This window comes from Anolis carolinensis, chromosome 1 (assembly GCF_035594765.1).
Source record: "Anolis carolinensis isolate JA03-04 chromosome 1, rAnoCar3.1.pri, whole genome shotgun sequence".
Classification (NCBI taxonomy): domain Eukaryota; kingdom Metazoa; phylum Chordata; class Lepidosauria; order Squamata; family Dactyloidae; genus Anolis; species Anolis carolinensis.
Window position 1 is genome coordinate 305587406 of NC_085841.1, and position 27158 is coordinate 305614563.

A 27158-nucleotide genomic window follows, 5' to 3' on the forward strand; every position below is an offset into this window, starting at 1 on the left:
CTGTGAAGGTTTCCACAGTCTGTTCTTTCCCCCTTTTTGAAAAGGGTGGTGATTATGGCATCTTTGAACTCTGCTGGGATTTTCTTGGTCACCCATAGTTTTTCAATGAGCTAACGAAGTTGTTGTGTCAGCTCAGGTCCACCCTCTTTAAAGATTTCAGCAGGGATCCCATTGAGTCTTCTGGCTTTGTTATTTTTTAGTTGGCTGATGGCTTCACTGACTTCCTCCAAAGTACACAGTGCTGCAAGCTCATCCCTGGTTTGTTGTTGCGGGACTTGTGAGAGAACCTTTTCAGCCATGTTGGACCTGTGGTTTAGGAGGTTGTGGTAGTGTTCTTTCCAACGTAGTGGATTTTTTTATCCTTCATAAGTTTGGTTCCATCTGATGAGAGTAGAGATGTATGCCACAATTTCTTGGTCCATATATGGCCTTTGTGGCGTTAAAGAATCCCCATGCATCATGGACATCTGCAAGGTGTTGGATTTCTTAAGCCTTTTTTATCTACCAGATGTTCTTGCATTCTCTGGTCCTTCTTTGGACCTCAGCTTTTGCACTGGTATAGATTTTTTTTTCTTAACAGCACAGTTGGTGTCACCCTGCCATATTTATAAGACTTGCATTTTCTTATCAATTAACTGTTGGATCTCATTATCGTTTTCATCAAACCAGTCTTGATGTTTCTTAGTTTGGTATCCAATGGTTTCTTCACAGGCTGTGATGATGGAGGTCTTCAGTTTATTCCAATGTTCCTCAATGTTTTCAGGGTGTTCTATGGGTAGATGATCCTTGAGTGCTGTTTGGAGAAGGGGTCATTTAGAGGTCTCTTGAAGGGCTTGGGTATTCATTTTATGCCTTATCTTTCTTCCTTGGAGTCTGAGTTTGGAGACGATCTTGATGGCCATCGTGGATCGAGATAAAGATTAACCACACTCCAATGGAAGATTAAAAAATTTAATTAAGGATAATTTGCTCAGTTTGAACAGCAGAATGGCCTTCTGTTTCTGGCTGTGAGCTATGCTGATGCCATAATCCAGAGTGATGGATGTGTGATACTTGCATTCATTTCTATGTTTATGAAAGATTACTGCCAACAGCTCCACAGATCCCAGCCTACCAATTCTTCTCCAGGTCTCCTGAGAATTTTTAAAAACTTGGGGAATTTGACATTTAATTCTTTTCTTGCAAATTTGGGGGTACTTAGAGGACAATGTTGAAATAGAAACATTTGATATTTTCTGCTGTCTTTTCTTTTAACTGCTAATGGGAATTTGAGAACTTAACATCCTGTGGGGTTCAGTTTTAAGAAGAAATTGCAGGAAAATTAAGAGCTTTTCTAATGTCTCTTCTTCTTTATAATGTTTTCTTATTCATTATGGTTTATATTGGAAGAAAAACATGTGCTTATGAAAGGCGAAGGTACCATATATTGTATCTTATGATTTTGATCATTTTTGTACACACACAAAAACCAACCACGTTGTTTCATATAGCGAGCAATGCAGATATAATAATATTAGTAAATAGTAACAATCCTATTAACATCTGGTTTATCTGTCATCTTGCTTTGGTATGAATCTACAGCTGCTGATGGACCTGGGGATCGTTTCATCATTGGGGAATCCCAAGCTGGTGAGCAAGTGAGTGCAGTATGGTTTCCTTTCCTATTTCCTATCAGGTTTCTCATACATTTGTTGACAACAGAATGACATTGTATAAGATGTGTATGTTTAGCTTGCTACTTTTTACAGAAGGGTATAAAATTATTTGTGATTTGTAAATGATCTAATCTAATGAGTATGCATCTGAACAAAAATATCTGAGAATTGCTGCTTCCTCGTGTTTAGAAATACAGATATTAAAAAGAAATACCTGCTGAATTATCATGCTGTAAGAGTATCTACTCTTAGAAAATATCCCCAACTAATTTTTGGGTTTCTCCCCTTTTCTGCCATCACCTCCATGTCAAAATCAGATCTAGTAAGCATGAACACCAGCTCTTGGGAGAAGATTGGAGTCATTTTTTCTATCTGGATCCATAGTATATATTCCCACTCAGGCATGTATACTATAACTGAGAACTTACATGTGTATGTAATTCCGCACATGCATGTCTTTGACCTCCCATGACCCAGCAGCTGTTAAATTCCAGAAAGAGCTCCTGCTGCTTTCCCTTATAAGGGTGGGAGTGAACTATATGAAAAGTTCAAGTAGATGCAGCCATTCTCAGTGCAATTGGGGGGTGAAGAAATGAGAGAGCAGTCTCAGATCGAGATTATCCACATTGCCCTTCCCTCAAGTGCCCAGAGACAGCAGATCTTCATGATCTGAGTTATCTCCTCCCTTTCTCTCTGGTAAAAAGGACCAGCAAGGACCCTTCCTAGGCTCAGGAGCTATTGGGTGGTGAGTGGGTACTGAATGGAGCACAGGGGTAAGAGAATAGTTTTTTACATCATATTCAAAATGGGATTTATGCACACAGGGCTGTAGCCAGGGGGGGAGGGGTTAAGAATTCAACCCCGCCCACCCGCCCCCCCCCCCCCCCCAAATACCTGGCTTTCTCATGAATTTTAACTGGTTAACCAATTTATAAGTAAACCAGATTTTTTTAACCTAACAAATTTCAGGATTTTTTTCAACTTTTAATCCCCCCCCCCCCGCTATGTCCCTGTATGTACATGTAAGGAGCACTTAAATATGTGTCATAGGATAGCAGCCCATGTATGCTTACGATGTTACTGGTGAAAACATATCATGGAGAGTTAACAGATCTGTTTGTGCTTAGGCACAGTAATTCACACATTTCAGTTTTGTCAAATAAGAGCTATGTTGTTGGGCCTATGTGAATTGAATTATATATGCATAATCCACATGATTTATAATATTGAGTTTGGCTGGGGTGGGCATTTTTGAGCCTAGGCCCTGTGGACCTTGTCCAGCACATGCACAAGGCTTAATGAAAATTAGCTAAGAAAGTAAGAAGTCAGTGAAAGTTTTTAAAAAATATCTTCAACATATAGGAGCCCTCAGATTTCTTAATTAAGACAATGTATTGACAAGTCTTGGTGTTTTTCAGCCTACTCAGACAGTAATGCCTGGTCAGGTAATGCGAGTTACAACTGGTGCTCCAATACCCTGTGGTGCTGATGCTGTGGTGCAAGTGGAAGACACAGAACTCATCAGGGAATCAGATGATGTGAGTAATGACTGAAACATGGGTTCTTATTTTTAGCCAGTATGATGTAATAGCTTCAACATTGGACTATAACTCTGGAGGCCAGGGTTTGAATCCCAACTCAGCTGTGAAAACTCACTGGGTGACCTTCGGCAAGTCCAAACACTCTTAGCTTCAGAGGCAAATCCCCTCTGAACAAATCTTGTCAAGAACACCCATGATAGGTTTGTTTTACGGTTACCATAAATCAGAAATGACTTGAAGATCACAAACAGCAGCAACAGTGTGGTTTCAGATAATCATTTGACTGCCTGAATCCAATATCTAGCCTCAGCCAGAGTAGATGCATTAATTGCTGAATGGTAATTGAACACCTGTAAATCCACTGATTTATAGTGCCTGTTCCAGTTGGAACTACCACTTGGTTATGGTCTATAATCCTATAATTATATCTGTATGTACTCAGGAAACAAATTTGAATTAAATAATAGTTAATGCAGTTTTATAGCCTGTGTAACTGATTTTGCCTAAACTGGATGTAAAAATTATCCTGGTATTTGTATTCATTGAAGTGAGAACGGCAGTGATTAGGAATTATAGGGAAGAGAAGAAACAAAAAATGAAGTTTGGGAGCTTTAAAAGAAATTTAGATGATTGCCTTAAAATCTGTCCCTTTTGTCGATTTGGCAACGTGTACATGTTTTAAAAATTGATGTGGCTATTAATATAGGTCAACCTACAGGCCAAATGTGGATCTCCAGGTTCTCAAATACCAGCCCATCATCTAGGTTCTGAATACCGTTTGCTCCATCCTATAGAATGTTTTAACTATAAACTTGAAGAAATTCAGGAAAGGAAAATGTCAGGATACAAATCACTTTCCCCCTCCTCTTTTATTACTAAACAAAGGTCATGATTAAATCTGGCCAGCCTATCCATTCACTGATGGAATGGGGAATCTGGTGGGCTTTGATAATAAAGGTAATAAAGATCTTGATTGGAAGAATGCACGTAATCCTGGAAATAACCAAAATAACTCTAGGCTTTTAGAAGAGTCAGTTGGTATCCCAGAAAGGAGTAGTAGTAGAAGAGAGATGCTCATTGGACCTTATTCCTCATGATTACAGGGCACTTTTGAATTTGGATCTTTATTCTTGAACACACCCTCTTTCTCTCTATTACAATGGTGGATTGTGTTGTTTCTTCTAAAAAGTAAATAAAGTGCATATCACTTTTCTCTGGTGTAAAAACTCCCAATCTTCAAAGGGATTGTAGATTTTAAAAAAATCTAGGCTATTTTTGGTTCATATAACCTTAATTCTGCAATCAGATATTTATATAACATAAATTGAGATATAATCACATATGCTACAAAAATAAAGAAGATGTTCATTTACAATTTGAAGAAGATGGACCTATTTACCATTATTTGTTAAATGCAGGGCACTGAAGAACTTGAGGTACGCATTCTGGTGCAGGCTCGACCAGGTCAAGATATCAGGTCAGTTAATTGCTTGTCTTCACAGCTGCATATTAAAAGCAGAAACACAGGTGTCCGTTCAGTCCCCTTTTAATATAAAAAGCTTTTGAAAATAATTGCTCCTTGTTGACTTGAATTCATTTTTTTCCCTTTTATCCTTTCTGGATCTGTGTTCAGACCTATAGGACATGACATTAAAAGAGGTGAATGCGTTCTGGCCAAGGGAACCCACATGGGTCCATCAGAGATAGGCCTCCTAGCAACTGTTGGAGTAACAGAAGTGGAAGTTAACAAGTTTCCAGTAGTTGCAGTAATGTCAACAGGGAATGAAGTAAGGAGTTATTTACAAATCATTTTTTCCTAAATGCACAGTGATTGTATTCTGATTATTTTTTCCACCATCGGTTCAATGCCTGTTTTCAATATTAATGATTTTAAAAAAACAGTAAAAGGTTTGCATGCTTTCACAGAAGGAATCTGTAAATATTGGCATGTTAAGCATGTAATTCAGTACAAAAGTTAACGTTAGCCACCATCACCATCTCAAATCTTATAGATGGGGAATTGTATCTGGTATGAGAACCATATCACTTCCTTGACACCTCTCAGAGATCAAATGGTTTCAGTGATCTCCTGTCTTGGAGTTACTGCCCCTTAAGGACTAATTTTCCTTACTATATGTAAAGACAGAATTATCATTAGAGAGAACTCTCATGCTAAAATATAGTTTTCATTATGTGTAGATATTTCTCTACACAAAGAAAAAGAAAGGAATAACACAGAGAAAGGTACTAAATAGCAGGAGTAAAGTCCAGGTGAACGTCTTCAGGAGAAACCTCAGCCCAGGCTTGGTGGACAATGTGACAATCCAGCGAGGGAGCTGAACTCAATAGGGAGATGTCATGGGCTGCATCCAGCCTATAAGACAGATGTTTCCCAGCTTGGTGATATATAGTTATCTTCTAAAGACCTATCTGCTCACCAGGTCAAAGACTGTTATTATGCTAGCCAAAATGGTATATCTTAATATGATGAAGTGCAGTGGTCCCACTGTGTGGTTCCAGGACCATCCTCACTCCATGGATACCGAAGTCTTTGGATGCTCAAGTAGCATTACAGTAGAGTCTCACTTATCCAAGCTAAATGGGCCGGCAGAAGCTTGGATAAGTGAATATCTTGGATAATAAGGAGGGATTAAGGAAAGGCCTATTAAACATCAAATTAGGTTATGATTTTACAAATTAAGCACCAAAACATCATGTTATACAACAAATTTGACAGAAAAAGTTGTTCAATACGCAGTAATGTTATGTTGTAATTACTGTATTTACGAATTTAGCACCAAAATATGATATATTGAAGACATTGACTACAAAAATGGCTTGGATAATCCAGAAGCTTGAATAAGCGAGGCTTGGATAAGTGAGACTCTACTGTATATACAATGGCATAATAAAATGTATATAAAATGGCAAACAACCAGAGATGCCAGAGATAGTTATTGATTATCAGCAGAATCAAGGTTTGCAATTTGGGTAAATATATATATATTGAAGATATGGTGTGTTGAATGTGTAGAGCAGATAAAGAAGGCCAACTGTAATTATTTCTGTCTAATTTGCATATACAGGTTGAACCTTCCTTATCCAAAATACTTGGGACAGGAGATTTTTGGACTTCATATGTTTCCAGTTTATTAAATATTTGCATTTACATAATAAACAAGGGATGGGGAAGGGGGAAAGGGATTAGTAGCTACACATTCATCATCTGCTGATATTTTCATCAGAAGCTCTCATCCTATCATTTCAGAAAAATTTTTGGGAGAGGGAAATGGGGAGAGGATTTACACAAAACCCCTGTAAAAAGCAAGTGTCAGGGGAGGGGAATGTCTACATGTGACTGCCATAGGTTTGGAGGATGTTGGAAAGGTCTAGCTGCCTGGCCAATCCATGTTGCACTCACCCGTCACAGCCCATTTCCAGAGTTCCCACACCACCATTAGCAGGGCAGAAGGAGAGAGGGGTATAGAAAGCCAAAGCTTCCCAGTATTCCCCAAACCTATGACAGCTACATACATTTAGACATTATGGTTCCCTAATGTCCGATTTTTCCAGACTCTTTGTGTAAGTCAAGTCACAGGACCAAGAGTCCTCCCTGTTTCACTTTCCCCTAACACATTTCTGACAGTGGTGGACCAAGAGCTCCATGAGAAAATCTCAGTGAGTGCTGTATGTGTACTTAGCCCCTTTTTCTCAAAGATGGAAGTGGAGGCAGCAGCAAAAAAAAAAACTTTCTGGAAAAAGGTGACCCAACTTATAATACTAAACCATGATTTTGGAGTACATATGCCAGCAGGAATAAACTCAAGCAAGATGCAGGATCACACATTTTCTCCTCCCTACCTTTCTTCCTATGCTGCTATGAAATGGACTTCAGCTACACTTACTTTCAGTTTCCCTGAAATTAAGTATACTAGTACATGCAACTGATGCTTGTTATTTATCACAAACTAGTTAACATTAAAAGCCAAATTGAAACACCTTGAGTTGAAGTCACTTCTTAAATTATGTTCTTATAGCTATTGAATCCAGAAGATGACCTCTTACCAGGAAAGATCAGAGACAGTAATCGTTCGACTCTTCTAGCAACAATTCAAGAACATGGATATCCAACAATCAACTTAGGGATTGTGGGAGATAAGTATGTACTGCTTGTTAACAACACTTTGTTTAATACACTGTAGTAGTAATATATATATATATATATATATATATATATATATATATATATATAGAGAGAGAGAGAGAGAGAGAGAGAGAGAGAGAGAGAGAGAGAGAGAGAGAGGCAGTAATCTCACCTTTTGTTCTTTGATGAAGCTATTCTACTGTTGTTTTTGTTGAAATACATTGTTAGCAGTTCTCTCCTTGAGCAACTACAGTAGTTATATATGTAGCAGCATTTGCCGCTTGTGAAAATCCGTTCTTTTTTTATTACAGATCTTCTCAACTAGCAGCTATCGTTATAGTTGTTAAATCTGGATATATGGGAAAATTTCATTGCTTCTTTACTATTTTTTTAAATCTCCATTATTGCAACTTCGGCTAATAAGCCACATAATGAATTCAAAAGCACCACAAGGCTGCATGCATGAATGTTGGGACACAAGTGCCTTAGGAATCCTTCTTCCACCTTCCTGGTCATGAGATCTGCTGATCATTATTATTTCAATCTTGCCGAAATTCAGTTTACTTGCTGTCTCATGTAGTGCAGCAAGCACTAGACCCTGGCAAAGGCTCGGGATCAACAGCCACAGTGCTAGCTTTAGGTACTTGCTTGCTTTCATGCTTGCTTTCAGAAGAAATGTGCTGTCTTTGTGCGGACTGTTTTTCAGGTGACTATTATGCTTCTCCAGGCCATTTTCTTTCGTAGCTTTTCAGGCTGGGAAAATCAGCAGATGAAGCAGCAGCCGCTGGTTGTATCATCAATCTCTAAGAAGAAAATAGGCAATAGAGACTAAGGGATATAGGAAGTAGTAGGCAGCAAGTGGTGCTTTTCTCATTATTAGGCCATAACAGTATCCTTCAGGATCCATAGTTTGCTGTATTCTGGTTTTTACCTGGTAGCTATTATGGACAGTCTCCACAACCTGCAGGGAATATAATCTATATTCTGCAGGAAAGTAGGCTATGTGTTCATTCAACTATGAAGATTTCTTTATATAGCCTGAGAATAATATGTGTACACTTCTTGTTGAGCCTCTTCATTTTGGTAAGCTTGGGAAGAGAATGAAATGTCTTTGGAGCTGCAAGGTCAGTAAGTTCTCTGTTATTAATAACAAACTTCTTATTCATTGTCATGCCTCACAAAATATGGCAAACTTTTAAAATATGTGTTTGTGACAGTTCACATAAGTGTTAATCTAATTATAGCTGGACTATCATTCCTCTATTTGCTTCTTCAATATTTGTTGCATAGTAGGACTGTTTTTTATTTCATTTTTTCTAGATATATTGAACCTTGGTTATTAGTATCTAGGTACCCTTGGAAGTAGAAGTGGACTAGATGTCATTGGAACAGATGTTTTCATTAGTTTCCAAGTCCTTAACTACCTCTTCTGAAGATGTCTCTCATTTTTATATTGCCCTTACTTATTTGCATGTGGAGATTTATCACTTTATGCATCCTCTTAAAAACAGCATTTACCTTAGCTTCAGGTTTCTTTCTTGATTACTAAATTTGGTTTTAACCTGATGTTATGTACATTTTATAATGAACTAATATCTACAGACATAAATATGAAATACAATATTTTGAACTACAGCTTCTTTTAAATAATCAAAGTCAAAAAGAGGCCTCTTGTTCCTTTACAATAGGAGATGACTCATCTTAATTTTTTCACATTAGGGCAATTATTTCCACATTGATTATACAATATCCATTATGATACACTGAGACATTTATCTTTCAATGTGGAAATCTTTTTTTAAACACTAATATTGTTATAACAATACCATTATTATTCCAAAAGCCTGAAGAAAGATTATATATATATATTTAAAATCTTTTTATCACATTGGTTTTGTCATTGGCTTTCAGAAAGACATCAAGAATCAGATGTGTGTGTGTGTGTGTGTGTGTCTACAAACAGAATAATTGCAATCATAATTCACAGCAAACCAGATAATTATTTTACTAAATATTTGCTCATTATCTACTTTAGATTATAATTCCCCAAAATTAAACAGATTTTTTAAAAACAGACTAAAAATGGCACAAATACACACAAAATGCAGTTTGTGGTTACAAAAACTGTCCCTGTTTCTAGAGATTCTGAATAGGAGCTCGGAATCATAGCCAAAGTGTGCTCAGGTCTGTGACTGCAAGCGTGAAGGAGCAGACAGCATATCATCCAAATGCATTCCTGTCTGTTTTGTGAGGGCCCTGCCTGCTTCCCACAGCAACAAAAAGTGTGATTTCTCTTTAAAATGAAATACATTGATAAAAATGCACCAAGTTCTCCAAGTGAATCACACTTCAGGAAATATAATTCAGCTGTAAAAGAAGACACACTTCCTGAGTGTATTATTTTAAAGAGAAAAGAAAAGGAAGTACTCCTGCTGCCACCCAGCCATTTGGTTGGAAGCCTCTCTCAATGGAAACTGTGTGGCTTACACACACATACTGCCCACACTGTTTCCCACATGTACCTGGAGGTAAGTATTGTGATGCAATGAGGCTTATTTCTGAGTAGATGTAAACAGAATGACATCAAAAAGTTGCAACATTAAACACTTCGGAGTCAGTAACATTGAACAGAGTGACTGAGACCTTCTTCTTTATTCGTTCAGTCGTTTCCGACTCTTCGTGATCTCATGGACCAGTTCACGCCAGAGATCCCTGTTGGCCATTAGACCAGTGGTTCCCAAACCTTTTTGATCATGAAACTTTTCAAAAGACCTTTTTTTCCTGCGGAACACTAGCCCAGACCCCAATTTTCCCATGAGACCCAAACACTCTTCCTATTTATTTATTTATTTATTTATTTATTTATTGCAAGCATTTATATCCCACCCTCCTCACCCCCAAGGGGGACTCAGGGTGGCCTTACAATACTTTCTAAGCATTGTAACACACAAAGCCCTTCCTCCTTTCATCTACTTCTATTGCCTGAGTGTTTTGAATAATGTAGCAGGTTTGGAAATAGAGATAACATATTTTAAATATAACCACAAACCTTTATTTTGGTACATGGAAATGCTAGATTCACATCTAAAATGATGGATGAAATTGTTTCATTTTTGTACTTAAAATTATTTTGAAATTGGGCTTGATGTCTGACAGCTGAATACGGAAATCCCATGGGAGCATTCAACTTACTCCTAAATTTGTTTTGGGTATAAGCGTAAGCAAAAAAGCCCGATTCACATTGAAGTGGACATGAAGGGGAGCATTGCTCAGATAGCCTTTCTGGCTACTGATAGCAATATATCTATCAGTTCTATCCAATAGTCATTCAGTAGCACAGATTCAAACTTTGTTTTTAAAGCAATTTCAATAAGATATTTATACTCTTGCATGGACTTTTACAAAATATTTAAAGATTTTTTTGTGGGACCTTTTTTCCAGAACCCTAGGGTTCCACCGAATGCAGTTTGGGAACCGTTGACTTAAGAGTGATAATTGCCCCAGTTTCTCCAGTTGATGGAGAGTACTGTTGAGAAGAGAGAGATATCCACTCTGAACACGCCAATTACATACTTGGCAGATATGAATTTATTCTAGGCATTCTGTATGCACCTGTAAAACCTGAAAGGAAGTATTTCTAGTTCCAGATGTGGCATTAATCTCACTCACTCCATTCCCTTGTAGGCTTGTGTCATAGACACATACCAGGTTCAGGGTATTTTCTCTTTCATTGATTATGAAAGGTACAAAATGGAGAACTGCTATTTTTAAAAGGCAATATATATTAAGAGGTCAGGATATTGGATCGCCATATTTAAAATGGAATATAAAAAGTTATATATAATATCTTGCACCTCCTTTGACTTGCCCACATTTAATTTCCACAATATAGTATTCCACAACCTGGAATTGAAATTGATTTATTTTGCATTGTTATCACTTGATATTCACAAAATGATCAACAATGTGGAGATATAAAATATTGTTATAGTGGCACAATAATTAAGCAAAAACACAAACAAGCAGGCACTTTTTCTATAAATATTCACACACACACATAAGTCTGCACTTGGTAGAAGATCCAAAGCAGCAATTATAGCTGCGAGTCTTCTTGGGCAACATCCTATCAGCTTTCTACATCTGTATCCTGTAATTTCTGCCCAGTCTTTGTGGCAAAAATCATTCCATCTGGATCCAGACCTACTGAAAGTTAGAATACACACACTGAAACCATTTATACTTACATCGGTCTTGACTAGCTCATCCCATTGATTCAGTTGTTTCTGCTCCAAGTATTTTATTTCACCTATACCTTCTTTTCCTGACATGGACCCCAAAGTGGTTGACAATAATGTAAAACAAAATCAAGCAATAACTTCATTTCATGTAAGTGAAAAATGATTGTCTTAAAAATCACAGTATAAAGAGCATTTCAAACATGTAGTCAGCCTTCCACATTTGCTGAAATTAGGGAACTTAGATCCCTCATGAAAGTGGGAAAACACAGAGTCAAAACCCCCACTTTTTTAACCTGAGAAAACTGTTCTCAAAGGTCCCTTCTACACTGCCATATAAAATCCAGATTATCTGCTTTGATTATATGGATTATATGGCAGTGTAGAAAGGTCCATAGGGAGAACTGTTTTAATTAACACTGCAAATAATCCAGTTTGCATCAGTCAAACCCACAAATGTGGAGGGTCAACTATAATTGAACATGATAAAAGCACAGCATTGCACTTTCAGATGTATGTCACTTTAAAAGCAGTACTAAAACTGATCTAAGTCTCTCCTGTGACACAGTTATAACACTTTGATACTACTTTTATTTCCATGCCTGTGCCCTATGGCAGGCCTGCACAACCTGCCGCTGTCCAGGCGTTTGTGCCCCCAACTCCCAGAAGACCTAGCCAGCTTGTCCCATGGTCTAGAATTCTGGGAGCTGAAGTCCTAAGCACCTGGAGGGCCAAAGGTTGTGCAGGCCTGCTGTATGGAATGCATGTTTTATTTATTAGCCTATCGACTGTATTAAAACATTTGACAAACATATTTAGCACATACAACATACACATTGCAACCAAAGATAAAATAAACAAAAAGCTGTTAGCAACAAGGGGTCAAGATCCTGAACTAGATTGCACAACGAATATTGGATATAGAAGTTCAGAAAGATATTGCTATACTCAGTAAAGCTGACTCATTAGAATGGCTAAGTCATTTTAAACATACTTTTCGAACAGCCCAATATCTAAAGACAGAAATGCCTAAACACCTCCGAAGGGTATTTACCAGAACTAGATTTGAGCAGCTGGATACAATGGTCAAACATGGAAGATTTAACCAAGTTCCATATAATGAACCATTTTGTATCTGTGGATCAACAGAAGTAGAAGATATCACACATGTACTGTTTAGTTGTAATTTGTACAAGAAGGAGAAAAACCAATACCTCGGGCCATACTATATACAAAAGGCCTGCTGTATGTGGTGCTGAGCTTTATAATGTCTTTGCTGTGTTTAGAACTATTTGCCACAAAGCTCCAGTGTCTCAACCAAAAGCAAATCCTGTAGGATATAACAATAGTAGAGATATCCAAGTGCTATATTCGTGCAGTGGAAAGAAGACCTTACCGGAGGAATGGGATTTACTTGTTAGCATTAAACACTGGGTTATAGATACTAAAAATGCCATCCTCAAGGTGACCTCCCTTCCTCTAAGACAAGCCAGCACAACCTATGTCTCTAGGTGTTTCAGACTTCAGTTCCCAGAATTCCTGACCATTGGACAAGCGAGCTAACGTTTCTGGGAGTTGGAGTCCCAAACATCTAGAGAGCCACAGGTTGTTTAGACCTGCTGTATGTATTAACACAACCTGACTATGTTATGATGCCATTGCCTCTGCAGCACTCCTCTATTGATTGCACAGTTCATATTTGCTTTCAAATTCTCCCCTTCCCCTTTCTAATGTTTGCAGCAAAAACAATGTTTATCACAATGTTTTCCTTCTTTCATTTTTATATCAGCAAAATTGAGCTGTTAGTTTCAGGCCAAAACAAGAAAATTCCAGTCATACATCAAACCCAATCTTTTCTTTCCATCCTTTATTCACGTTGTGAATATGTGTCTCTAGGCATTTAACATTTCTGAAGACAATATCCAATGCAATATCTGCATCAAAGACAAGCCGCCGCTGTCTCCTTCAGGCTCTTCAATAGTTTCTGAGTACATGACTAATGTAGACATGGCACTAATTTTGCCTTTTTGCTAAACTTGACCTCCTTAAATAGTGTAACATAATTGCACTAAGTGCATTAATTTGTTTTGGAGAATGGTTGACATGGAGCATATTAACTGTATCTGAAAAAGAATTGGAAGTGAATAGAAAGCAGTGATTAGAATGGATTTGTTGGAAATGAACACTGTTCCCGACTGTGGATGGAGATAGTTTGTGAAGCAGGAAGGACAAAGGCCTTTTCTACTTGCCAGATGAGAGCTTGTTCTCACCTCTTCTTCTGATTCACATACTTAAGTAGACAATGGGACAATTGAAATGATCATTTATATTGACATTAAAATGAGAATAAAGAGTAAAACCTTGGGGAAAGAAGGTAAGAAATAAAATGTATTATTATTATTATAAAGCAGGGATAAGGATTTTATGACCCTATCAATTTTGTCGTGCTGCTATTCCCAGCAACCCCTATTCGATACAGCTGTTGGTGAATCATGCCAGAATATGGAGGGTCACACAGCGTCCATTTCTGGAATAGACAAGTGCTTAATATTCATTACTTCATACAAAGGATTGAATGAAATGATGAAGAAAAAATGCACAGATCTGTTCCTATCTCTTTTCTCAAACTTCCTAGTTCAATATATTAAAAATATTATTTATTTATATACTTACTTGCTTAGGCTGAACTAGCATTAGCAATTTAATCTGGTTTAGTATTGTACCATATCTTCTTCAATGAAGGTTGCATGTACTATGGTTAGATTAGAAGAATGATTCCTGCAATTTGTCTAATTGAGAAACCACTATTTTAGTTTTTCATCATTGGAACTGTATTGTTCTGTTTTGATTTTGGTACCTTCCTTGGGATGTCATTTTAACATCTCTTAATTAAAACAATTAATTAATTAATTAATTAATTGACATGCAGCCTGGCACTACTTTTGACTGCCATGGCTCATTCTATGAAATCACAGGAGTTGTAGTTATTTAAGGTCTTCAACCTTTTCTTCCAAACATGGCTCCCAGGGTCAGAGGCGGTCCAACCATAAGGCGAAATAGGCATTTGCCTGTGGCGCCATCGTCCCGGGGGCACCATCGTCCTGGGAGGAGGGCACCACTCTCCACCTCCTTCTCTTTCGGGCCTTCCAGCGGCCGCGCTGGGCCTTCCGGCCAGCGCAGACCCACCTTCGCACCATGCAAGCCCACCTTTGGGGCCTTCAGAGATTGTGAGGTCTGTAGGAACTTGGAAGCTAGGTATGTGGGGTTTATATATCTGTAGAAGGTCCAGGGTGGGAGAAAGAACTTTTCTTTGAAGCAGGTGTGAATGTTGTAATTAATCACCTTGATTAGCATTTAATGGCCCTGTGGCTTCAAGGCCTGGCTTCTTCTTGCCTGGGAGAATCTTTTTTTGGGAGGAGTTAGCTGTCCCTGATTGTTTACTGTCTGGATTTCTTCTGTTTTCAGAGTGTTGTTCTTTATTTATTGTCCTGATTTTAGAGGTTTTTTTTTTAATACTGAGGGCTATCTGGGTTATCTAAGTCCACACTGCCCTATATCCCTGTTCAATGTTTAGTGCTAAATTTGCAAATATAGTAATTCCTACATAACATTACCATGTATTGAACTGCTTTTTCTATTGATTTGTTGTAAAACATGATGTTTTGGTGCTTAATTTTTAAAATCATAATGTAATTTGATGTTTTATAGGCTTTTCCTTTATACTTCCTTATTATCCAACATTTTTGCTTATCCAACGCTTTTATTTTTCAGTGATTGGTTTGGGGGGGCGCCAAAATTCTGTTTGCCTACACTTGAAAAATACCTAGGGCCGGCTCTGCCCAGGGTTCCGTATTACTGGGCCATGGCAGTTAAAGTGGTGTCAAACTGTATTATTTCTACCCTTTCAGGTTTTTGTTCTGTCCATGTACATAATTCCTAGGTAGACAATAGTGTGACCTGCTGTAATTATCCTATGCTTTGCTCCACTCTTGCTAGTGAAAGCAATGCTGCAAGAGTAAGCTTGCGGAAAAATAAAGTGCAGTGGTATGATATCAAAAATTATTTACTTAGGTAGCAAAAAGAAGAGCAGGAAAGAAAAAAGAGTGTCAGTAACTTTTTTAGACCCATTGAGTTAAAATCTTGATTTAGGTTTCGAACAGGTGACATGACCAACGCCCCAAGATGGATGTTCATAACCAAGTAAAGGCTTGATTTGTTGTCGAAGGCTTTCATGGCTGAAAATCACAGGGTTGTTCTGTGTTTACTGGGCTGTATGGCCATGTTCCAGAAGTATTCTCTCCTGACCTTTCGCACATATCTATGGCAGGGGTTGTCAGAGGTTGTCAGGTATATAGGAAAAATAAGAAAGGAAGGTTTATATATCTGTAGAAGGTCCAGGATGGGAGAAGAACTCTTGTCAGTTGGAGGCCAGTGTGAATGTTGTGATTAATCACCTTAATTAGCATTGAATATCTTCATCTCCTGGCTTCTTCCTGCCTGGGGGAATTCTTTGTTCAGAGTCGTTATCTGCCCCTGATTGATTCATGTCTGGAATTCCTCTGTTTTTAGAGTGTTGTTTCTTATTTACTGTTCTGATTTTAGAGTTTTTTAAATATTGGTAGCCAGATGTTCATGGTTTCCTCCTTTCATTGAATTGAATTCAATGGTTTCTCTGTGTAGTCTGACATGATAGTTGTTAGAGTGGTCCAGCATTTCTGTGTTCTCAGATAATATACTGTGTCCAGGTTGGTTCATCAAGTGCTCTGCTATGGCTATCTTCTCTGGTTGAGTTAGTCTGCAGTGCCTTTCATGTTCCTTGATTTGTGTTTGGGTGCTGCGTTTGATGGTCCCTATGTATACTTGTCCACAGCTGCATGGTATACGGTAGACTCCTGCAGTGGTGAGAGGATCCCTTTTGTCCTTGGCTGAATGTAGCATTTGTTGGATTTTCTTAGTAGGTCTGTAGATAGTTTGTAGGTTGTGTTTCTTCATCAGCTTGCCTATGCGGTCAGTGTTCCCTTGATATATGGCAAGAACACTTTTCCTCTGGGTTGATCTTTGTCTTTACTCTCATGGCTTGTTCTTGGCCTTGCAGCTCTTCTGATGTCTGCCCAGTAGTAGCAAATTTTTACATGGAACACTTTGAAAAACAAGCCCTAGAAACAGCACCAAAATAGCCAACTATCTTCACTTCACTTCACTTTATTTCTTAATTAGTCACTCTCCACCAGAGTGCTCCGAGCGACTTACAATTTAAAATATCATTCCACAACATAAAAACATTCAACAGTGACTATTTGGCAAATTAGATCTGATTAACTTAAATGCACAACCAAACTGCCAAGTCTTGAGCGCTTTTACAAAAGGTTGCAACTTCGACATTGCTCTAATATATGGAGGCAATGAGTTCCACAGAATTGGAGCATAGGTCGAAAAGGCTCTACGCCTTGTAGCTTCCAGGTGTACCTCCCTAGGGCCCGGTACGTATAAGAGATTTTCCTGGGAGGATCGAGGTGACCACTGATGGAAAAAAGGAATGAGGCGATCCCTAAGATATAATGGTCCTTGGCCATTTCGAGCTCTAAATGCCAGGATCAGTATCTTGTAAGAGATCCGATGTTCTGTTGGTAGCCCATGCAGTTGTTTCAGAATCGGTGTAATATGGCATCTTATAGATGATCCCGCTAGCAGCCTGGCCGCCGCATTTTGGACCATTTGGATCTTCTGGGTTTTTATCTTCGGAAGGCCGGCATATAAAGCGTTACAATAATCCAACCTAGTGGTGACTGTTGCCTGGATTACCGTTGCCAATGCTTCTGTCAAAAGGTAGGATGCCAATTTCCTTGCCTGGCTAAGATGAAAAAAGGCCTGCTTACTTATGGCAGTGATCTGGGCCTCCATCGTCAGCGATGAGTCCAACACAACCCCAAGGCTTTTAACAGTAGCAGACGGAACCAGAACTTCCCCATCGAGATCAGGCAGTGACTGGATTAACTCTGGTGGCTGGCCAGGCCAGAGTATCTCAGTTTTTGCGGGATTCACTTTTAGTCTACTCGCTCGCAGCCAACTCATCACTGCTTCTAAACACAGCTTAAAATTCTCAGGAATCATGGTTGTCCCAGGTTCGAGACGCAAGAGTAGCTGGGTATCATCTGCATACTGGTAGCACTCTATGCCAAAGCTCTGCACTAGTCCAGCAAGTAGTCGGATGTAGATGTTAAATAACAGGGGTGAAAGGATAGCACCCTGGGGAACTCCACAGCAAAGGCAGGAGCTCTCAGAGATTTGGCCTGACCACTCCACCCTCTGTCTTCGGTCGCAAAGAAATGAATTGAACTATTTGAGAGCTAAACCTCGTACACCAGACATAGCCAATCGATGGATCAGCAAGTCATGGTCCACGGTGTCAAATGCAGCTGTAAGGTCCAAGAGTACTCGGTCTAACTGACGACGAATTTCGTCAGTAATAGCTACCAAGACAGTCTCTGTCCCATGACCTGAACGAAAGCCTGATTGAAAGGGGTCTAAGCCTGCAGTCTCATCTAAGAATTGCTGTAGTTGTCCTGCCACTGTCCGTTCAATCACCTTGCTCAAAAACGGAAGGTTTGAAACTGGGCGATAGTTATTAGGTATGGCAGCGTCTAGACTTGGTTTTTTCAGAAGAGGGTGAACCACTGCTTCTTTAAGACACTCTGGGAAAATTCCTTGTTCCAATGAGCTGTTAATGATGTTCCTTAAGGGATCTCGTAGTCCCTCCCAGCACTGCTTAACCAATCAGGAGGGGCAAGGGGCAAGTGAGCAGGTAGTTGATCTTGCTGCAGCTATAGTCTTTTCCAGATCTTCCATTTCTAATGGCACAAAGAGTTCTAGGAGTTTATCACTAGATGGCCAGAAAGCCTCTAGTTCCCTCGATGTGTCCTCTGTGGGAGGTAGCCCTTCACGAAGCAGATTGATCTTATTTATGAAGTAGCTCTGAAAGGCCTCTGATGTGATATCTTGACTGGCCATATCTTTGGCTGGATGGGTTGGATTTATGATGTTACGAACAATTTTAAATATTTGAGCAGGTCGAGATCTGGCGGAAGCTATCAGTGAGGAATTATATTCTTTTTTGGCCTCTCTGGTGGCTGCTTCGTAGATTTTCTGATGTATTTCGAGAGCCGATTTCGATGTTTCATCAGGTTTCTTGCACCATTTACATTCTAATCTCTTCCGCTCAAGTTTCATCTGACGTAATGCATCCGGGGAACCAATGGATACTTCACCGCAGACATCAGAAGAGCTGTATCCAATCTTAGATGAGCTGCAACATTGGTGGGACAATCTGTGAGGCTGGAGACCTAAATAGACACAAAACATCACACTGTTAGCAAAAACAAACAAACAAACTACAGTATTTTGCTTTAAAACAAGGCATGTGTGATATATAAGCCTTTCATGCTGAACTGCACTTTTGTGAACATGGATAAGATTAGAAGCGAGGAGCATATTTCCATGTTCTCCTTTGTTTTGAAGTAAATTACATAGGAGTATTTATTTCTGCACTACACAAATTTGACAGTATAATACCTAATTTTGTAATCAGGCAAATGTGGTTGGCTCAGTAACAAACTCCCATGTATTTTTGCTTCAAACCAGAGAATGTGAGAACATACCCCTCAGTTTTATGCAAAATCATGTATCCATTCACGCAGTTCAGCTTTAAAAACAAGCAAAAATATGTAGGGTATTTCCTTAAAATCATGCATCTTGTTTGAAAGTAAAGTACACTGGAATACTGTCCAGTCCATGTATATGAAGTTGGGACACTGTTCATTATAGTGTAAAGTAGCTAATTGCAGGGATCTCTTGCTGTAGGTGATAGGAAAAATTCCCAAAAGCTTTCTTTTGAGCACTGAAACATTGACTTGTAAGAGCTCTAACTGGTATATTAAACAGTATGAGTCATTATGAGTTGTTTTGAAATATTAATAACAACTTGCAGTAATTGGGAGAATCAGCTAGGTGAAAAGATTAGTTGGAAGGACGACGCTGTAGACGTGATCCAGGGATTCCTTTATGATCTATAGAAAATTGAATTGGAACAGTGCTGTAATAATTCAGTCTCCTGTGTTCAATCCTGTCATGCTATTTTGGCTAATTTCAGCTTCCTATTAACTGTGCATTTCAAAGTGATGATATAATAAGAGGGTTAACAGTGATGGTTGCTAGTTTTAATGAACAAGTTATGGAAAATTTTTCATAAGGGATTGAGAACTTACATCAACAAAACTGAGTAGTCCAGAAGGGAGAGGTATTAAAATGAAGGTCAAATAAAACACAGCTCAAAATGCAGTTAAAACAGCCGCTTTGGTGCTTGTTGGTTTATTACATGAGAACTTTGAAAGTTTTACTTTTAATCACATTGTCGCAGGACTCTCATTTTCATTGAGATAGTATAATTATGTCTGAACTGCACTGTTTCAGGCTATAAGTGTGAGTTATGATTCAATGTTCATTTTTTAAAAACACATGGGAAATAAATATCATGAGAAAAATAGACTGAAACACGTTCTACATGGAGAAGCATTTCATTTTTTTGTTTGTTTTGTTTTGTTACAGAGGCATAATTAATCATGTGAGTCCCTACCTCCAGTCAGGAGTGACACAGCTGAAAAAAAGAAAATACTATTTCAGTCCAACTAATTAAATAATGTGTGCGGTCTAATATGTTAGGCACTGATGGTTTTCTAGCCAGCATACTATTTGCAGCCCAGCACAGATTTTGACTATTTTAATGCTGCTCATATCATCAGCTAGTAATCAGTTAGTAATCAATGTCCTCATTACGAGCTTTATGTCTCATGTCAATCTTAAGGGCAAAATTAAAGTTAAAATACAAATCCAAATGGAGGAGTACAACCTAATAGAATATGTCTTCCAGGCTGAAAGAATAAAAATGTATTTTCAGTCTTAAATAAGCTTGTGATATTTCACAGAATCATAAGGAAGGAACTTTGCAAGACCTCAAGTCTAACCTTCTGCTCCATGCTGGCTCTGAAATGAAGGTTGCAACAATGTCCTTCTTCAAATATGACTTCTGTTCAAACCTTTCCAGTGAAAAAGTCTACTACCCTGCTGAGGCAGACTGTTCTGCTGTTCAACAGCATTTACTGTTTGGAAGTTTGGCCTGATATTTGTTTAAGATCTATTTCCTAGCACTTTTCGCCATTGGTTCTAGTTCTGTTCTCTGGGTCATCAAATAAAAGATCTGCTCTATCTTTTGTGTGACAGTCCTTGGAGACAGCTATGATCTTGTCATCTCTTGGCTATGACTGATGTTACTGTAGCAAGGTTTTTGGTTTGTTTGCATGGATGCACGTTGCAATAATGTTAATTAATACCATTAGTTCTTGGTAATAATATCTACAAACTAAGGATAGTAGAGTGGGGCAATTAAACAAGTGCTCTCATTCTTTGAGTGGCAAAGGGAACAGAAATCATAGTACATTCAGAAAAAGCTTATCTCCACTTAATTGTTCCATTTCATGAGAAACAGCCATCTTGTCAATGTCTGATTGTCAAGATAATTGTACCTATGATGTAAAAAATATAGTAGCATACCTAACCTTAGGGGGCAACTCAGACATTACCCTTTTGAAGAGAAACATGTTTATTTACATTATCTGTATGGCATATGGACTATAAAAGAAGCTGACTCCATTCCTTGCATGAAGCAGGTGGAACTGTCTTGGGAAACTTGAGGAGGCAGCTTTCTCCTTGTTTTATCTGATGTTCTGAAAAGCAGGACTGCTTTGCCCGGCAATTGCTACACATCCATACCCAACAAAAGTTGTTGCCACCAAGAGTGCAAAACGGGCAGTGTGTGGCAGCAACTTCCCTGCCCCAGGGAAAGCAAGGAAAAACAAAGGGGTGATGGTCTTAAAGTTGTTCTAACCCCATCTTTCTATATGGACAGCAGATGAAGGAAGGCACAGAAATGTATACAAATACTTTAAATACTGAAGTATTTTTATTCCAGAACTGTTCTACTATGTGAATCTTCATCAGATATAGACAGGAGGTATCTCAGGTTCAATATATATCTCTGAAGAAAATGCACAGATATGAATTATCTGTCACATTAGATTCCATGGGATAAAAAGAAATGGGTAGCAATTTGGAATGCATCTAAAGGGAGAGGAATCTATCCCCAATAAACTAAAAGTGTCAAGGGATGGATTCAGTACTTTACTTTAGTATCAGCCATGCTTGAGTGCATGATCTATGTGAATGGTTGCATTTCATTCTACTGGCGAAAAGTAAAGCCTTTGGGAATAATTTTGTAGTAACAGGAAACACTTAGCTTTTATAGGAGGAGTGCAACACCATGCATTTCCCAGAAATTTTAGCCACAGGGCTCCATCGAGTTTGGATTCAGATTTGGTTTTGTGGCCTTAGAATCATAGAGTTGGAAGAGACCACAAGGGCCATCCAATCCAACCCTATTCTGCCATGCAGAACCATCCAGTCAAAGCACTCCTAACAAATGGCCACCTATGCTCTGCTGAAAAACCTCCAGAGAGGAGACTCCACCATACTCCCAGGGAGTATATTCCACTGTTGAACAGCCTTGAATGTCAGAGAATTGCCCCGTATATTGAGGTGTTATCTCTTTGCCAGTACTTTGAATCTGTTTTCTGTTTCCAAGTCTCTGGAGCAGCAAAAAGCACGCCTGCTTCAATATGGCATCCTTTCAGATATTTAAAAATAGCTCTCATGTCCTCTCTTAAGCATCTCTTCTCTAGGCTAAACATACCCAGCTCTCTAAGCCACTTCTAATACGGTTTGGTTCCAGACCTTTAATCATTTTGCTCACTCTTCTCCAGCTTGTCAATATCCTTGAATTGTAGTGCCCAGAATGAATACAGTATTCCAGGTGAGGGCTGACAGAAGCAGAATACAGTGGGATTGTTACTTCCCTCGAACTTGACACTATATTCATATTGATGCAGCTTAAAATCGCATTGGCTTTTTTAGCTGCTGCATCACAGTGCTGAGTCATGTTCAGCTTGCAGTCTACTAAATCCCTTTCACGTGTACTGTTTTCAAGAAGGTAAATTTATCTTTTATTCTTTATCTCAGCATTTCATTTTTAATATATGTGTGTGTGTGTGTGTGTGTGTATGTATTGCCTAACTGTAGTGCCTTACATTTCTCCATGTTAAAATTCATTTTGTTAGTTTTGGCCCAATTCTCTAACTTGTCTTCCCAAAGGGACTCGGAGTGGCTTGCAAGCACTCCAAAGCGCCACACATAAAATAACCAAACATAGAACTGAAAACGATAACAACATAAAGTTATAGGTAGGAATTACCCATAATATCACTGTACATTTGATACCTATAGAGTTGTTCTAGTAAAATAACATGGTCAAGCTCAGAGAGTAGCAGCAGTCACTTGCGCACCAGCAGAAGCCTTCTATTAGGGTGATTAAAGCCATGTCAGTACCCAGCCTCATCCTGTGGTCACTTTGGATACACCTGAGCCAAAATGTAAACCAGGGCTCTACTGAGTTGTTTGGGTACAATGTCCACGTTGATGGTTTCCCTACTCATAACACCTGCTGCTACAGTTGCTATTTTAAATGTAGAGCTTTTGACTTTTATTCCTATAGAAGCAAAATCTTTGAGGAAATGCACAGATAATTCTTTCAGTGCGTATAACTTATTTTTCTGGATTTTCCTTTCTGGCATATTGTATATAACATGATGAACTCAATGTGGTAAAGGACAAGAATCCACCCATCCCCTATGTACTGGAGCAAACAGGATTTACAGTTGAATTTTCATTTAAGAGTGGTGGAAAGGAGACTATCCTTCGCTGGATTTGAGACAGCTGTCAAATATAACGGGATTCAGGGGGGCTATATGACAAATTCACCTTTAACAGAAGAGAATAGCCACTAGGCTACTGCCCTCCAGCATCTCCTGTCAGAGATTGTGAACTCATACAACCTAGTGCGTTGCCCTGTGTTGTATTATATTACATAATGAAGTCCAAGACCAAGAAATTCCATGGCAATCATGTATCAGTGCAGGTGTTTGCTATGCGGAGGCCCTGGGAAAAATTATCCTGGTGGTTCCATGTCTTGAATAGGTTGTTAGTACAGCAATTCCTCCCAATCTGCTTGTTTTTTCCCTCTGAGTCAAAACCATGCACATTTCCATAGAGAAAGAAAGAATGGTGAGTGGAGAATTCAGTTCCAGCTCCTTACTCAAGTAACTCCTTGCATCCCGAGGGAAGGGTGAGAGCAAGGAGAAGGAACGAGAATGTGATAAGACAGTGGTTTCGCAGTAGGCCCCAGTTAAGATCTTGATGATGCCAGTTCCTCACTATTTCCATGAACAGTTATATCAAAGCAGCTGCAGCTGGGAGATGTGCTGTTGTAAGAATGAAAACCCAGGAATCCTGGACAATGGTTCTTCTTTTCTTCTTAACCATTCCTTTTTTCAACAATTCAAAATGAAGTGGTGCCTTTTTTGGTAATTTATAATGAATTCCTGAGAGTAAGGGAATTTATTTATTTTTTCGTGTCAGAAGCAACTGGAGTTGCTTCTGGAGTGAGAGAATTGCAAGGACGTTGCCCAGGGGACGCCCGAATGTTTTTGATGTTTTTACCATCCTTGTGGGAGGCTTCTCTCATGTCCCCGTATGGAGCTGGAGCTGATAGAGGGAGCTTATCCACACTCTCCCCAGGTGGGATTTGAACCTGGCAGCTTTCAGGTCACCAACCCAACCTTCAAGTCACTTAGTCCACTACACCATCTGGGGGCTCCAATAAGGGAATAAAAGGGTTTTTTAAAGGAAAGATGGGGTTATCATTAACTCTGAAAGGTATGAGGTTACTATAATTTCTTATTTTTGCGCTTCTTTTCTAATCACTGCCCATCAGCTTACTTTATTATGATGCAATATTTGAGGTAGTATGTTAATATCATAATATTCAGAGCCAGTCTGTAGCTTATGGCATGAGATCCCATAAGCACTCAGTTATCATTTTCAGTATGCAGACCAAACACTATGCCTACTTCTACACCTTCTCAGGAGTTTTTGCCATCCTGGAAATAATGTTGTGACTGGTCAGGGACATGTGTTTGCATTTGGATGATTTTAGCAGATAACATGAATTTTCTTTGTGAAATGCATACAATTTTAGAACTGCATTAACCTATTTATCTTTTTTATATTATAGTCCGGATGATTTACTAAATGCCTTGAATGAGGGAATCAGTCGTGCTGATGTCATCATTACATCAGGGGGGGTGTCCATGGGGGAAAAGGTATGTACAAAGTTCTGTGCTAAATTGAAGCAACAGTATAAACTAGTGAAATGAAACAGACACATTAAAAAATGAAACGGGATAACAGAGGGGATCTGGAGCAGCTTTGACTCTCTCAAAGAGTGAGGGATTGTGTTTGTTTTGTTTGCTTTTTATTTTTTAAGTATTGGGTGACATCTCAGGACATCAAAGCCTAAATGCTCTTGAGTTTTCCCTGCTCTGAACTGGATCTTCTCTGCCACTGTGCCTCTATCCCTCAAATGAGGTAGAGAGAAAGGAAGAGATCTCTCAGCCCATTTACACTCCCTGTGTTCCCTTCCCATCCTGTTTGCAGGATCTAAGTACAGTAGAGTTCCGGTTATCCAAGTTAAATGGGTGGGCCGCGTCTCAGATAGCCAGATCTCTTGGATAATAGGGAGGCCCGGCCCAGCGCCTTTACTGAAGGGAAGGGGAAACCCTTCCCTTCAGTAAAGGCCCGGCAGGGATTGGGGAAACGCGGTGTCCGCTGCTCAACTGCAATGGGTGCCTCGTTTCCCCAAAGTCCAGCGCCTTTATTGAAGGGAAGGGGAAACCCTTCTCTTCAGTAAAGGCCTGACGAGGCCTCGCCCCATGGGAAGTACCCCACGAGGGTTGCTAGGCAGCAGCAATCGCGGGGTGCTTCCTTCTCCCTCTCCCTCTCCTTCTCTCAAACTTGAGAGAAGGAGAGGGAGAGGGAGGGGCACCCCCGGTGGCGCCTTGGATAATATAGAGCCTCGGTTAACCGGAGCTCTACTGTAGTAATTATGGTTCCATCAAGCTTGGAAGGTGCAGGGATTAGTCACTCCCACCCGTGTGGAGCTTGTTTTAAAAAGGTACCAAAATCATCTGAACAAATTTTTACAGGAATTCAAAAAAAAACATGTTGGGGATATACATTCTTTTGCTATAAAACACAATTTTCCAAGTCCTGTACCAAAGTGATTTGATACATTTTGATAGTTTTGATCTGTAAATAATATTCTATTTCTAACCAACAATGTGCTGCCACCTATAACTCATTTTTCAGTTTGGTACCTTATGGAAACGAACTCCAGAATTACACTCTAAATTGAACAAAGAGCAGTAGAGTCATTTCATCCACTCAAAAGTTGTTTTTCCTTCCCTGCCCAAATTAGTAAGGTACCAATAGGAAGTGTATGAATTGCACAGGTAGTAAATTTGTTTATGAAGCTGTGACACACTTTCAGTTACTACCTGTAATGGTTTCAAAATGTGATATAGTTTCCCATGCATCTTGGATGTGCACTCAAAGAGAGTCTTACTCGCAAAAGGTTCAGTCAGTGCTTTTACAACAGCTTCAGCCTTATGCCCTGCATATTTGAAGTACATTTCTCCAAATTTTTGGCCATTGGCTATGATGGCAGGAGCTGATGGGAGTTGAAATGCAAAGTTTTGAAAGAGTTAAGGTTGTGGAAAATTGTCCTCACGGTAAATGCAATACTTAGTAGTAATGCTCCTTTGGTGTCCTTTGCATTTTTAACATTTCCATTATCTTTCAGTGCCTTTGCATTCTTGCTGTTAACTGACTGCTGTACCACTGTAGGGAAAGTGTGGTACAATAATAATAATAATAATAATAATAATAATAATAATAATAATAATAATAATAATAATAATCAGCTGATGACCCAAAATGCAGACTGTGCAAGGAAGCTGACAAAACCATTGATCATATCCTCAGCTGCTGTAAGAAAATTGCACAGACAGACTACAAACAGAGGCACAACTGTGTGGCCCAAATGATCCATTGGAACTTATGCCTCAAATACCACCTGCCAGCAGCAAAGAACTGGTGGGATCACAAACCAGCAAAGGTCGTGGAAAATGAACACGCAAAGAGACTGTGGGACTTCCGAATCCAGACTGACAAAGTTCTGGAACACAACACACCAGACATCACAGTTGTGGAAAAGAACAAGGTTTGGATCATTGATGTTGCCATCCCAGGTGACAGTCGCATTGATGAAAAACAACAGGAAAAACTCAGCCGCTATCAGGACCTCAAGATTGAACTTCAAAGACTCTGGCAGAAACCAGTGCAGATGGTCCCGGTGGTGATGGGCACACTGGGTGCCGTGCCAAAAGATCTCAGCCGGCATTTGGAAACAATAGACATTGACAAAATTACGATCTGCCAACTGCAAAAGGCCACCCTGCTGGGATCTGCACGCATCATCCGAAAATACATCACACAGTCCTAGACACTTGGGAAGTGTTCGACT

At 39.2% G+C, this 27158-nt stretch overlaps 1 protein-coding gene across 32 annotated transcripts in view; it reads left to right on the forward strand.

The window, feature by feature from the left end:
• Positions 1-27158, forward strand: part of gphn (gephyrin) — a 334022-nt gene that overhangs the window by 300436 nt on the left and 6428 nt on the right. For all 32 annotated transcript variants that reach the window (XM_062968004.1, XM_062968007.1, XM_062968014.1 and 29 more), the window contains 6 exons: positions 1582-1637; positions 3074-3193; positions 4615-4673; positions 4830-4983; positions 7234-7355; positions 24810-24897. In XM_062968004.1, coding sequence (XP_062824074.1) covers positions 1582-1637; positions 3074-3193; positions 4615-4673; positions 4830-4983; positions 7234-7355; positions 24810-24897 — 599 coding nt within the window. The remainder of the gene's footprint in view (positions 1-1581; positions 1638-3073; positions 3194-4614; positions 4674-4829; positions 4984-7233; positions 7356-24809; positions 24898-27158) is intronic.